The following is a 14,152-nucleotide window of genomic DNA, read 5'->3' on the forward strand; positions in this document are numbered from 1 at the left end:
GGTCTCCAGTCCTGGTGTGGGCACAATGTTCCTCAGCCTGTTCACATTTTCCTGGACAACCCATGCATGCAGCTTCCACCTGCACTAAACCCCACCATTTCTGGGATGAAAACCAATCAGATCTGGGAGAAATTGCTGGGAATACTTAAAATGCTACTCCTTAATATACTGTTAACATACTCTTAACATACTATTCCTGAAATAATTCCTTGACCATTCCCTTCATTGTTAAAAGCCACACGTAAGCCCTGGGCCCCCATCCAAAGACACTTTCAATATTGTTTTTCAGTGGACCTTGGCTTACAGTCATATAGGGAAACAGGCAGAAACTACATTTGCTATATACCAGAAAACTTTCTAGACTGGTCGTTAACCCATATGCTCTCTCTGACCATTAACATACACTGTATTGAACCCAGCAGCTTCTTTTTCTCCAAAGCATCTTCCAAAAAGTTATTCAGTCAAATTCTAAAAAACTCAAAAGCTGGAGAATTCAGCGTGTTCCTAATGCTTCCACTAACTTCTTCCAGTGGTTAAATATCACCACTGCAGAACGTGCACCTGCTTACGTGGACTCCGAAGAAAACTGCTTTTTGACCTCCGCCCTGGCACTCTTTCATTATGCTGGAAACGTGGAGAAAGCCAACTCATCCAGTGAAATCCCTCCCGGTGGGGTTGCTTTTGAACTCTGCAGAGAAAGCACTGAGCTGTTGTGCCGATCTCCGCAGCATGTGTATAAATACAGAGTTAAATTAACGTGGCTGCTGGGGTTTGGGAGCCACAGCGATGCGAATGAGAAAAGCGTTTGGGTTTAGCATGATGCATTGCATGAAAAAACATCTTGTCCCTACATCTTGTCCCTTGTGCAGAGGAATGAGTGAACCTTATGACTGAAACTAGACAAAAAAATCAGATTCCCATTCCCCTGAGCCCTCGCATCCTTGCTTCATGCGTCTTTCTGCCTGAGAGCAACTTCTGCACAGCACAGATGGAAGAAATCAGACAGCTTGGGTACCGTGGCAAGTCTAGCCTTGACAAAAGCTAGCTCACCCGAGCTGACTGCCTGAGTGCTCCCAGCTTCTCGGGAGACACTCTCTGCCTGCAGTGAACTCTGCGCTGTCACAAAATGCCAAATGCTAGCTGGAAGGCTGTTCAGCCATGCCTGTGCTAAGCTGCAGTGACAGCTGTGCTGGTGCTGTAAACACACCTGCAGACCTCCAGCCTCGCAGGGCACATGTCCTGTGGACACGCTTGCATGACATCTGCAGCACAGCACAGAGCAGGGAGCTTGCGTCTGCTCACCTTGTGTCCTGCGAGAGGCCATGCAGATCTTCCCTTCGTTTCCCCAGGCTGCCTTCGGCATCAGGTATGCAGCAGGAGGCTGAGGATTGGCTGGATGCTGGAGGAGGTGCTGAGCCTCCTTGGGGTCCCTGTCACTGGGTGTAGATACACGTGCAGATTACAGAAGCCCACCTGTGGTGCCCAAAAAGTGCCCTGGGTGCCTAAGCTGCAGCTGGAAGAGATCTAGTGGAGATCCGCACAGGCGTTAGTGCCTGGACAGCAGCTCAGCTCCCCAGATGCCAGGGATTTTGGTTGAGTCGAGGTGTTTTGCAGGCTGAAGGAACAGAGGTAGACAGGGTGGCTTTGAGGCTGCCAGTGATCAGAATGGAGCCTCTGCTGGGCACCCCTTTGAGCATTTGAAGCACATTGCGCAGGTGAGATGCCAGGCAGGTCTGTGCCTGCTGCAGCAGTGGGGCAGTTTGGGACCTGGAAGTCTCTTTTGGGTAGCTATTATGCTTAGGAACTTTTTCACCTTAATCTGTTACCATCTCACCAAGACAGGAAGGATATTAGCATCTTATATGCATTCTTTAGCACAGAGGACATCTCTCTATTAAAAACACAGCATCAACCACATCACTCTTCTGGCATGGGGTAACTGCCTCCTTTATAGTTATGGGGGAGAAATAAGTATTGCTGAGGGATTGTTTGTCCCATCCTAAGATGCATAGCACAGACCAGGTAAGCTCCTGGCAGTGTCTGACTCCCCACTGGATAAGGAAGGTGACTATATGCAACTAGATGGATATCTTTTAGAGGCTTACGGCATTTGGCCCCGAACAAGTGAGTTTTTCCCAAAACCTTTTTTTCCATTTTGTGCTCTGATTGTTATTTCTAGCATAATTTATTGACAGGAAAATGAGAGTACAGCACCTGCCACGCTATGATGCAGAAGCCTCACAAGCTGGCTCTTTCATCCCAAGCACAGTTAATAGACGTCGATGGATCTATGCATCATGAATGAGTTTGTTCCTGTTTTCAGCCTGTTTGTTCAAATCAGTGATGTTCACAATCTGCCCAAGGTGCATTCAGCTGTGACTGGGTAAGTAGTTCCCCAGTGTAACCCAGGAGAAGAGCCACTCTAAAAAGCAGAAGCTGGGAAGCGGGCCACAGCAGAGTTGGACTCTCAGTGTCCAGGACTAGGGAAACCTCCAGGAAAATCCCAGATGGCACCTGGCACAAGGGAAAAAAAAAAATCTCAAAAACAGGGCACATTCACATTTTCGCCAGGCTTTTCTTTTTAATCACATTCCTGTTTTGGAAATCAAGACCTTCACTTTTGTTGGGCTGGAATTCATACCCTTCAAGGTTGCTCTGTGACCCAAACTGAATTGGGTAGTCACAGAGCATATTGCTCCTCCTGGAGTAATGAATGCCGGTTGTTTTTCATATGGGATACTAAGATTTGGGCCATATTCAATAACCTGAATGCTCAGTGTAATTTGCTCTGACAGCCAGACTGGGGGCTGCTAGCGCTAGCAAGGGAGAAGTTTCCCTGCTACATGTTATATCTGTCAAGAAACGGGCAGTGCTGAAGCAAACTGATCTGATGAGAAAATAGAAGAGAGATTGGATAGGAAGATCATGTCTAAGATAGCAGGGTGAATTTTCTGAAGCGCTTCCTTGGGTATAGAAAACCTGCTTTTGACCACTTTCAAATTCAATGCTTAACTGCTATTTTTGCCTCTCCTTCCAGGTGCAATGACATATCCAGCTGAAGGATGATCTGTGTCCAAGTAGTCAGCATGATGTGGGATTTCATTATCCAACTTATCTCGTAATTACCCCAAATTCTGGGAAATAAACCCTTATGGGACCCCAATGACATTTATTGCTGACCTCTGCAGTGCCCCTGACACTGACAGTCATCAGATCAAGGTGACTCACCCACTAGAAAAGGATAACTTCCACATCAGTAATTATTTCATCTTCATTCATCAGAAGGACACAGTTTTGCTGTTGGGAGCAATGGATTCAGTATTAGAAAATGGTCATGTATAATTTTTTGAAAAGCTAATGGCTTTAATGCTGGGCCATTTTTACCTCCAGCAAACAACAACCATTAATGACGAGTTTTTCTGAAAAATGTGGTTTTATCAGATGTTAGCTGGCTGACCCTGCCTTTTGTTTCAGAAGAGAGATAATTTCTTTTATTAGCCCAAAGGATGCAGTTGGAAGATGAAGCTTGCAGAATAGCCTTCTTTCTATAAAATGTGCTGATGTAAATAACAGCCTCTGATCCACTTAGCTACTACCCCTCTCTGCTTTATCATTTGTGCTTTTAGGAGTCCTCATGGCTTCACACAGAGAGGGGTCAGAAGTGGAAAGCTGCTGCATAGGGGTTTCTGATGGGAAACTGTGTGCATCCAGTAATAACACACAATATTACTGTAATAAATTTCTGCTCAAAGTCAGTCAGGTCCTCAGACTGAGCCTGGATGAGAGACTCACGGGGTGCAAAGTCTGGCTTAAATCCAGGATGTTCAAGAAAAACAAACAAATACACCTTTATGTTTAATAGCTGAGAAATCCAATCTGCCTATGCGATTTGCTGACGAAAATACAGGAAGGCCAAGAGTGATGGTGGGTCTCTACCAAGACCCAAGTATTTATTATTACTGAAATAATACCGAGGAGTTCAAACCCCCATATCACTGCTTAGTGAAGATCAATGTATCACTAGGCAGAAGATGCTATCCTATATGTAGATAAGGAATATCAAAATACACATACAACAAATGAGATGCACGGGACAGTGGTAGAAAATATATATCTAACGTGAAATTTTTGATGGAAACCTGAAAAGTAGGAATGGAAGGAACCTCAAGAGATCTTGTAGTCCATCTGCCACCCTAAAAGACAACAGCTTACCCAAACCAACCCAGAAGGGTATTTAGTAAATCTTTCTAACATTCCTGGATGGCACCTCCATACCTCTCCAAAAAATCTGAAGCGTGAAAGGAGTCCTCGTGTTTCATATTCTGTGGACTTTCAATTATTTTATTGCTCTCCTTTTGCTAATGGGTCTTTGTGTTCCTTTACAGAAGGTGCCCCCACCTGTGGGTTTGGTGCTGAGAAGAATGGGAAGGTTACTCCGTGTGCCCTGGGTACAACACTCCTACTCATACTTTCTGACATGGTCTTCACTTCAGGTTTTATTTTCTTGTTTATTTTAGCAAACTGTGACATTGTTGACTAATGTTTGCCTTGCCATCTCTGGTACTTCCCAATGCTTTGTTGCAGAGGTGCTGCCTACTCTATTTCTATTTTCAAAAATAACATAAAAACCCCTATAGATTAATATTACTGCCAGACTAACCAGTTTGATACCAGTGTTTCCTGACATAAATCCTCCCATTCCTACCAGCCCAACGGTGTGAATTCCATTTCCAGCTTCACATCCAGCATGTCAGGACAGTTCTGAATTTCAGCCTTCTCCCTGTTGTACTTTCAGTCCTTCCGCCTTGTTCTCACTGACAAATTAATAAGCAGTCTCCCTATCCAACCACCAGAAGGATGCTGGAGTTACACCAAAAATTTTAAATAGTCAGGCAGAATAATAAAGATGATGTCACTCTGGTACATTCATATGGAATACACTGATTAAAGGCCAGATCTTTTAAGCAAGATCAGATCTATGTACCCAAAATGACATGACAACAACTACATTCAGACCCAAAGAAACCTCTATTTTCTTAAAAGCTCATTAATGAAAAACGTGAGTAACTGCAGAAATAAGACAGCTTTCTTCAAATCCATGTCCGCTTCATCTTTGACAATGAATAATTGATAACTTTTCTTTGAAAAAGTCTTTTTTCCAATGAGTTTTGCCTTCACTTTGTGGTAGTTTCATTTAGATCATTCTCCCCTTTCTTGTTTCTGAATACGTTATGTGAAATGTGTCAAAAGCATAATTACAGTCAAGGCAGATTTAATTTTCTGTTTCTTCTCCGTCAGCCAAGGCATGTTACCCTGTCTAAAGGAAAAATTAGATTGCTTTGTCACAATTTGTTCCTAAGAAATTCATGGTCACTGCTACTTATTTCCTTGATATGTCATGCGTGGTCCATAAATATTTGGTTTGTCTGTTTCAGTATTTTTCAGGAAATAAATGTTAATCCGACTGGTTTCTAATTCCCTATCGCTTCTTTACCCTTTTCCACCTTTCTGAAGTCAGGCCCTAGGGTTACCTTCTTCCAGTCTGGTTTTCTTTCTCATTTGCCTTTCGTTCACTCTCAAAGATATCTGCCAACAACCTTTGGACTGCTCCTGCCCGCTCTCTAAGTACTCTAAGGGGAATGTCACCCTGCCCTTACCCTGCCCTTGTAATTTAAAGCCATCTATTGTCTTAACTTTTTAAATTTTTTTTTCCCCTGTTTCCCCTGATTTCTTTCTTTGCTGCTGATGTTAGACTGTTTCAGGGAAAAATAATTTATAATAAAAAAAAAAAGTCATGCATGTTCATATCATTAATCATTCAATATGCTTAAAAATTAATATGCTTCCCTAGCATTTCAATAACAAAGCAATTCTTACATTAATCTATGTGTCTAACTAAAAGCAAATTGCTTTTTGCCTTCCCCTTCCTTTCTGTTTTTGCTTTATATGCTCTTGCTATTTCTTTCTGTAAATCATTACTAGTTTGACCAAGCTTAAAAGCTCGTATTTTTTTCTCATGCTAGGGATCACTGCAAAGGTGGTGATTTATGCATGATGATTTTTAGTGCCCTTCTTGCTTATTCATTCTACTCATGGGGTTTGAAAAAATGCTCTTTTTATCGCATCTTTAATAAACAGCATAGCTTCCTGAAAAATACTCTCCTAGACGTTTTCCTCATGAGATATCACTCTCTCAGTTTTACCAAGACCACTTTGCTGAAGTCTAGTTCTTTCAACTACAAGAAACAAACAAACAAACAAAAAAAAGCAAATAAAAACCCTACAGAATAAAGATCTTTTAAAAGTTGTAGTTCTGTTCATTGCTGTTCAGTTCTGTTCAAAAGTTGTAGTTCAGTTCTACGGACAGCAGCTCAGGGACCCCACTACAGTGGGTCTCTCTGGAAGCTGCTCCCAACCCTCGGTCTCTCCTATACCCGTCTCCCAGACCCCTGGTCCCTCTGATCCAGACCTCAGACCCCAGACCCCAAACCCCAGACCCCTCACTCTTCCTGCTCTCTGCTTTGGCCAGACGTTCACTGGTGGATTGCACACATCTGCAAACACACACATTCCTTTAATAATTCCTTAATAATGCCCAATAATTCCTGCTGTCAGCCCTTCCACTAAACATCCTGTGATAAATCCTGTACAGTTCCATAATTCGCTTGTTCAATCCTCAAATTCTCCCGCAGGCACCCCACAAAAATCCTATACCCATTTAGGCAATAATCCAGGAATTTGCATAGCGTCCTGGAGAGAGTTTCTTCTGATAAATTGCTCTAGTTTCCAAACAGGGACAATGGCTGAACCGTTCACCTCTGGTGGTCTGAGGAGCAGTAGATGTAAAGGAATGAGCCTGGCTGGTTTTCTCCACCTTGTCACTGCCCCTCTGATCTCTGTCTGGCCTTTGTGGTCACTTGAGCAGACATTGTCAGTGATCCTTGCACGTGGACTCAGCCAGCAGAGCCCCTAATCAATCAGAGGGTATCATTAACATAGGAAGCATTTTCACCCAGAGGATGCACAGTGGGAAGATGTGCGCATTTAAGATGTTGACTTGGCCCATGGCACACAGGCATGTCCTACCAGGTCTCACCCCACAGCTGTGACCTGTCCCTGCCCCATACAGGGATACGCAGGCAAGAGGACTATAAGGATGCCCCTGCAGATCTGTTTAGATTTTATGCTGGAGATGATGGGGTTCAGCATGGGAAGGACCAGCAGGTGGACATTGTCCATGAAGACATGAATGAGAGGGCAAACATGCTGGCCATACTGGTGAACCATGGACAAGCCAACCATGGGGATGTACATGATCAGGTCTGCCAGGATACGGGCCAGGCAGTTGTTCAAAGCTTGAGATGTTCCCTCTGGGATGCGATGCTCAGAATGGCCCTAGCAATCAGTATACATGACACAAAGATGAGGATGAGGACCAATGTCAGAAAGAGACTGGCTAAAGTGAAGCCATACCAGTTATTAAACGTGATGTCTGCACACACCAGCTTGATCAGGTCTTGATGCAGACAGTAGGCGTGGGAGGGCACATGAGACTGGCAGAAGGGAAATCCTTTTAATATCACAAATGGAGGAACAGTTGGTAAGGCACACCTGCACAGGGCAGCCAGCCCAATCCTGCCTATCCTGGCACTGGTGAGCATGGAGGAGTATCTCAGCAGGTTAGTAGACGGCCACATAGTGATCAAAGGCCATGGCCAGAAGCACCGAGGACTCCAAGAATGAGGATGAATGAGTTAAAAAAGATTGAGCAAAACAAATATCAAGAGTAACCTGCCTGGCATCAAACCAGAACACACTCATCACAGTTGGCATTGTAGACAGACACAAACCCAAACTGGTGGTGGCCAGCATGAACAGGTATTGGTACATGGGCTCATGGAGGCTCGGATCAGTCCTGGTAACAAACAGGATTGTGATGTTCCCCAGAAGTGACACAACACAAATGAAAGTGAAGGGAAGAGGGCCAGATGCTGACAGTTTCCAGCCCTCAGATGCCTGTAAGGATAAATGTGACTGATGTAGAGGTGGACTTCTTGAGAGACATGATGTACCAGACATGGCCTGCAGTGAAAAAGAAACATCAAAGAAATCGAAGTAGCAAGTCTAAGAGGACATAGTAAACACATGTAAATGTGACAGATGTGAAGCCAAAGCTGAAAGAACACATATCAAATAGGGACATGGACCAGATGCCACAAACCAGGTCCTGGAGAGCCCAGCAGATGGGTGTTCAGTTATCTTAAGGTAAGGTCATACAAAGAAGACATCTATAAAGGAGCTCATTTTGGGGTTCTCCTTCTCTGCATCACATGAGCTGCAGCATTGTAATATAGTTTTCGAAAAGTGTATGCTGCTTATAAAAATAGTTCTGTGCATACTAAATATGGGAGATTTGAAAAATGTACCTGTGTCATATCACTATTTTACAAAAACCTTAGTTCAGTGATTGGCACCAAAGAGCTCTTGCAGTTTTCTTGCTCTAAGCATTTGGACAAAGACTATGATCTTGGCAGTAGGTCTACAGTTGGGTGTGAAAAGTTCCCTTTTACACATTGGTCCAGTGGCAGGGAGCAGCCCTTGGAGTCCCTGGGGAGCACCGGCAGCACCCACAGAGTTTCCTGCCAGCACAGCTGACCCTTCCTTCATCCCCCCTCCTTTGGCCAGCACTTGCTGCAGAGCCAGGCAGAGCAACGGGCATCTCTGTGCTGACTGCCCAGGGTGCTGGATAAGGTCCTCTGGTGGAGGGCTCACGGGAGAGTTATTTTCCCCCTGTGCCTTGCATGTAGGCTGTGAGAAGAGGGCTCCTTTGGTCAGAGGCCAGCCCCTCCAGCAATCTCTCTGACCAGGAGCCCTACAGACAAATGTCCACATGTAAAGCTGGTGGCATTCCTGGTCTCCAAGCTGCCCTTGCAGTGGAAAGGGCACTGCCAGCCACTCAGCATGCAAGTGCTTATCCGCGGGTTGATGCTCAGGACTGGAAGCCTCTTCTGTGCTGGGGCTCCTCATTTACAGCTCTGTGGGGTCTCGCTGTGCACTGGGCTCCTCCAAGCCTTGTTCTGCCTCTACGCCCCAGCTTGAGCATCTGGCTTCTCTACGAGACATGCAGAAAGCTTTGTGTGCCCCAAAGCATGGCTTTCTTCTACGAATAGAAGTTGGTCTAGGTGATAATTGTAGGTCCCTTCCAACTGAAATATTCTATTCTATTCTATATTAGGAGGACAAAAAGAGATGTTATGAACTTGTAGCAGACCATCATAGCTAGAGCTACAACAGTATCTTGTCAGCTCTACTGGTTACCTTCTCTGTTGGCTGGAGAGCAAAAGGAGTCAAACATCCCCTGCTGGCTGATGTCCCCCCTCTGCTTTTCAGCTCTTGCAGTTAGCTCCTGAAACCCAGGAACCACATCCAACACAGAGCCCTCCTTCCAGGTGATCTTGGCTTGTATGTAACCACAGGGGGGACCTCTCAGGCTGCAGCAATCAGTTACATACATGCATCCAAAACTCCATAAAAACAAGAAGAAACAAACCCGCAGCCAGCTTGAAAGCATCCTGTGACACAGCGAGAGCAGACGGGAAAGTGGGGTGATGCTGCTGTGCTCTCGGACTGAGGGGAGTCTGGGCTCCTCATGCCCTGGACCAAGGCACTGGGTAGTACAGGCAATTTACCTTACCCTGTGTAAGAAATGATGGTCCAGAAGAGCTGTGTGGAAAAGAGGAGATTCCCAGCCTGAAGATGCAGCAGCAGCAGCAAAGGGTCATGACTGGAGCATGTCAGGCAACAGCTCATGGGGCTGCATGAGACATAGGGAGGGCTCCTGCATGTGCTTTCAAGACAACAGAGCCAGGTCCCCAAGTGATGGTCTGGCTTGGCATGAGCCCAGCCGGGAGATTGCATCGCTCTCGTTAGTGGCTTCATGCTGAGCAGAGGGACACGCTGCTACCACCCTGTGAATGCTGCAGTTCAGCAGCCACGGGGCCAGTGTGCTTCTGCCACCTCCCCACGCACCTGCAATCCATGCAACTCATCCTTGGATGGCCCAGACAGACTGGATGAGCTGGCAAAGGAGAGGGCATGAAAATGGACTTTTAAAAAATTTTTTTAAAGGCAATGACTTGTGAAAAGCCTGAATACGTTTTATTGAAACAGGTGTCAGTGCTGGAAAAATCAGAGATGTTGTTAAAAATGTGTTAATGTGTTAAATGTCTCACTCCAAGGGACTGTGGTCTGACTAGGTTGTTGGACCACAGGCCCCCAGACCTCCCTTCCCAACCTACGTGCTTCTTTGACGTTAAGATCCTGGTGCTCTGCTCCTGCGAGGAAGGAGGGTCGCTGCTGGAGGGGGCTGGCAGGGAGCTGCTGGTGAAGGATCTGCTCCCTGAGCAGACCTGGAGGTATTTACAAGCTCTTCCAAGGAGTCCCTGAAGGGCTGTAGAGTAGGAAGGAGATGCAAGTCCAAGTCCTCTCTGTAGTGTGATGAAGGAGACCACAGCTGAACCCCTTCCTGAACCCAGTGAGCTCCAACCCACATGATAACATTGCCCAGGGTGTTTTCAGAGGGTTTTGGAATTGTCAGCCCAGCATGCCCACAGTATCCAGGGTGATCCAAATTCACACATGGTGGCAGAGGAAACATCACCCAGGTCTTTCCCTAATTCATCTTGGTCCTTGGGAATACAGAAAGAAAATGAATGTTATTCATCGCATGGAGGGGCACTTTGTAAGGTGTGTGTCCCACCTGAAGGGTACCCACCAAGCACACAGCCTGGAACAGAGCCAGGGGAAAGCCAGTGGCTGTGAAACTAAAGAAACAGCCAAGCTATTCCACGGACTCTTTTAGCTGAAAGATGCTGTCAGCCATAGCGAACCATGATGAGATCGGTGCGGGAACAGCAGAATCCCTTGGCTCCTGTGTGCTCCGAGAGCCATTGAACAAATGCAAGTGCATTGGCCAGGGGAAGAGGAGTAATTGCTAGCTCCAGCTAAATGATGACTCATGTAAGGAGAACATGAAGTGAGGCCATGTGCACAGGCCCCAGAACAGGGCTACAAAGGTGAAATCAATTAGCTGGTGATCTGCAGCATAGATTACACTTCACTGAAGCAGAGCCTTAGCCCTCCTGCAACACAGCTCCTGACAGGCAGTCCTCACTGATACTCACAGCTGCTCTAGCAGAGACATTTGGGTAGCTTCTCAGCCTGATTCACCCCAGTGGGATAGTAAACAGCAGAAGAGGCTGGGTAGAGACAGTGAGGCAATGTTGGGCCTGTCTGATGTTTCAAGGTACCATGAGCAATGTAAGGTCAGTGCTTGCCCATTGCAGACTCAGCAGTTGGTGTTTGCTATGTAGAGGAAAGGAGCATATCTAGACTTGCAGGTGGAGGTGGTGACTGTTCCAATAGTTAAGGAGCTAAACCTTTGTAAGCTGGGTGGTTTTGCTATTTGTAAAATTCTCTTCAGTTCTCTCCATTTCTGCACTTCAAGAGATTTTCTTTGAAAATGGCATCATTGAAATAATGAGTGAACAGTGATATTTAGCATGCTAGGATTAATGCATGAGTGATCGCAGAGTCAAAGTCTGTCACAAGAAACAATCAAATACAAAGAACACAGGTGAAACTTTTGACCTTTTAGCTCAACTCAGGGCTGAGCAGATGAACATAGACTGTGATGAGATGGACAGCTGATCTAATCAGCCTCCTCTCTTCAAGGGTGCCTTTTTCTAGAATAGCTTCATAAAGCAAAACCGTTCTGTAGTATGCAATGAATGATCGCAGCTCAAGTAATAACGTTGAGTTGTTGATTCCACTCGCCAGGCACAACAAATCACTATAGCCCAACAGATACCACATGATAACTGAAGAAGTCCCCATCCAAAATATCCCCAATGCAAGGAAACACTAGAGCAATGACACAGACAAGCTGCTTCTAGCCTGCAGCCATCCCATTCCCTCAACTCATCCCTTGGTCAGATGTTGCTGCCTCCGTCTCAGGCAGAGCTGCCTCTGAGAGGCAGATCCTGTGGATCTGTTTAGTTTTTATGCTGTAGATGATGGGTTCAGCATTGGCGGGGGGGCCAGCAGGTAGACATTGTCCATGATGACATGAATGAGAGGGGAAGCATGCTTGACATACCAGTGAGCCATGGACTAGGCAACTGGGATCAGGACTGCCAGGATATGGGACAGGTAGTTGTTCAAAGCCTTGAGATGCTCTCTCTGGGATGTGATGCTCAGAATGGCCCTAGCAATATATGGCATAAAAATGAGGATGAGGTCAAAAGTCAGAAAGAGAACTGCTACAGCAAAGTCATACCAGTTATTAAATGCAATGTCTATACACACCAGCTTGATCAGGTCTTGATGCAGACAGTAATGGTAACCTTAATTCCAGAAGTGGAGGAATGCTTGATGAGACACCTGGACCAGCCCAGGACACCTGGGCTGCTGAATTTAGCAGCCTGATCCTGCCTATCCTGGCACTGGTGAGCATGGAGGAGTATCTCAGCAGGTTAGTAGATGGCCACATAGTGATCAAAAGTCATGGCCGGAAGCACAGAGGATTCCATGAAGGAGAAGGGATGAATTAAAAAAGATTGAGCAAACCAAACATCAAGACTAACCTGCCTGGCATCAAACCACAACACTCATTACTGTTGGTATTTTAGAGACAAACCCAAACTGGTGATGACAGCACAGATAGGAATTGATACAGGAGCTCATGGAGGCTTAAGTCAGTCCTGGTGACAAACAGGGTTGTGCAGTTCCCTACAAGTGACAGAAGATAAGCAGAAGAAAATGAGATAAAGAGCAAGCTGCGAACATCTTCCATCCCAGCAATACCAATCAGGATTAACACCGAGGGTTTGCAAGCCACTGCTGTTCCATAATGTCATACTATAACATGGATGCTCTGCAGTACATCACTACAGGGTGTTTTAAATGAAGATCCCCTCTCCATACCTCACAAAGAATCTGAGGGTGTCACCTAGCCTGGGAAGCAAGAACAATCATGCTGCTGTTGGCAGTCTTAGCAACATGATCCTCTTCCAGCAAGAATCAAGGGACAGAGGGAGAGAGGAACTAATTGTAGCTGCAGACCAATTTGCCCAGATCTCATGCAGTAGCTTACAATAGGCAAAGTTATCCTACCATTGCCAAGCACGGGAACAGTACCATGGGATCAGTGAAGTGTCCAGGGAGCAAGTGTCTACAACTAGAAGTTTCTCATAAAGAAGAAATGCTGGCTGCAGTATCACTTGCAGCTAATCCCAAAGCAACTTTCAAAGAATAAAACCATGAGTGGTTGGAGACAGTGAGGTCAGATGTCCCTCCAGGGACAGGACTGCAGGCAGTCATGTTTTCACATTGGCATGGGATAGGAGGACTTCACACCTGCCCCGAAGGGGATCCCAATATGCTTCTAAGAGACAAGTACCTGAGCATTGTTTAGACACAGTGGCAGAGCTGACCAGAACCTGCATAGACAGCAAACCTGTTGACAGTGGGAGCTGCCTGAATAGGATTTTCCTTAAACTCAAGCAGCCTTGCCTTTATAGAGTTGTTTTATTTTTGTCCTTTTTGGATATCGCTGTCACAGGAATCAGTTCCAGGTGCTTCCTCTTCCCCATCCTTAGCTGGGTCAGACAGGGCAAACCCATACCCCACACATCAGCTAGAAGACATTTTTTTATTTCAGGCTGGGGTCAGTCCTAGGATAGCTTCAGCTTTTGCAGACAACATGTTAAGTTAGAGAGGGAAAGAAAAAAGTGCTTCTCTGTTTCCTATAAAGGCAAGGAATAAGTAACCAGCTACAATAGAGGCTGTATCATTAGGAGCATTTTAAAAATCCAGTAAACCAGAAAAACTGGGAATAGCTGCTTTGATCTAAAGACTCCTTAAAGTATTTGAAATACTATAGAGCTCTGCAGGCTGGACAGCTGTGGACTTTGCCTCACCTGGGTAGCGCAGCGCATTTCCCCATTGCTCTCCCCTTTGCCATTCATAGAATCATAGAATCATTGAGGTTGGAAAGGACCTCTAAGATCATCGAGTCCAACCGTCAACCCAACACCACCATGCCCACTAAACCATGTCCCTAAGTGCCTCATCTACACGTCTTTTAAATACC

The 14,152-nt window shown here is 45.6% G+C and overlaps 1 protein-coding gene and 2 pseudogenes across 1 annotated transcript in view; all 3 read right to left on the bottom strand.

Moving 5' to 3' along the window:
• Positions 1–7,092: 7,092 nt before the first annotated feature.
• LOC103901165 lies at positions 7,093–8,435 on the bottom strand (annotated as a pseudogene).
• A 3,539-nt stretch (positions 8,436–11,974) lies between these two features.
• On the bottom strand, positions 11,975–12,917 carry LOC109279531 (annotated as a pseudogene).
• Positions 12,918–13,051: 134 nt separating this feature from the next.
• Positions 13,052–14,152, bottom strand: part of LOC103901166 (folate receptor gamma) — a 12,018-nt gene continuing 10,917 nt past the window's right edge. The window contains exon 6 of the mRNA XM_009282005.2: positions 13,052–13,139. Coding sequence (XP_009280280.2) covers positions 13,052–13,139 — 88 coding nt within the window. The remainder of the gene's footprint in view (positions 13,140–14,152) is intronic.

Source organism: Aptenodytes forsteri, unplaced genomic scaffold (assembly GCF_000699145.1).
Source record: "Aptenodytes forsteri isolate BGI_AS27 unplaced genomic scaffold, ASM69914v1 Scaffold485, whole genome shotgun sequence".
Lineage (NCBI taxonomy): Eukaryota > Metazoa > Chordata > Aves > Sphenisciformes > Spheniscidae > Aptenodytes > Aptenodytes forsteri.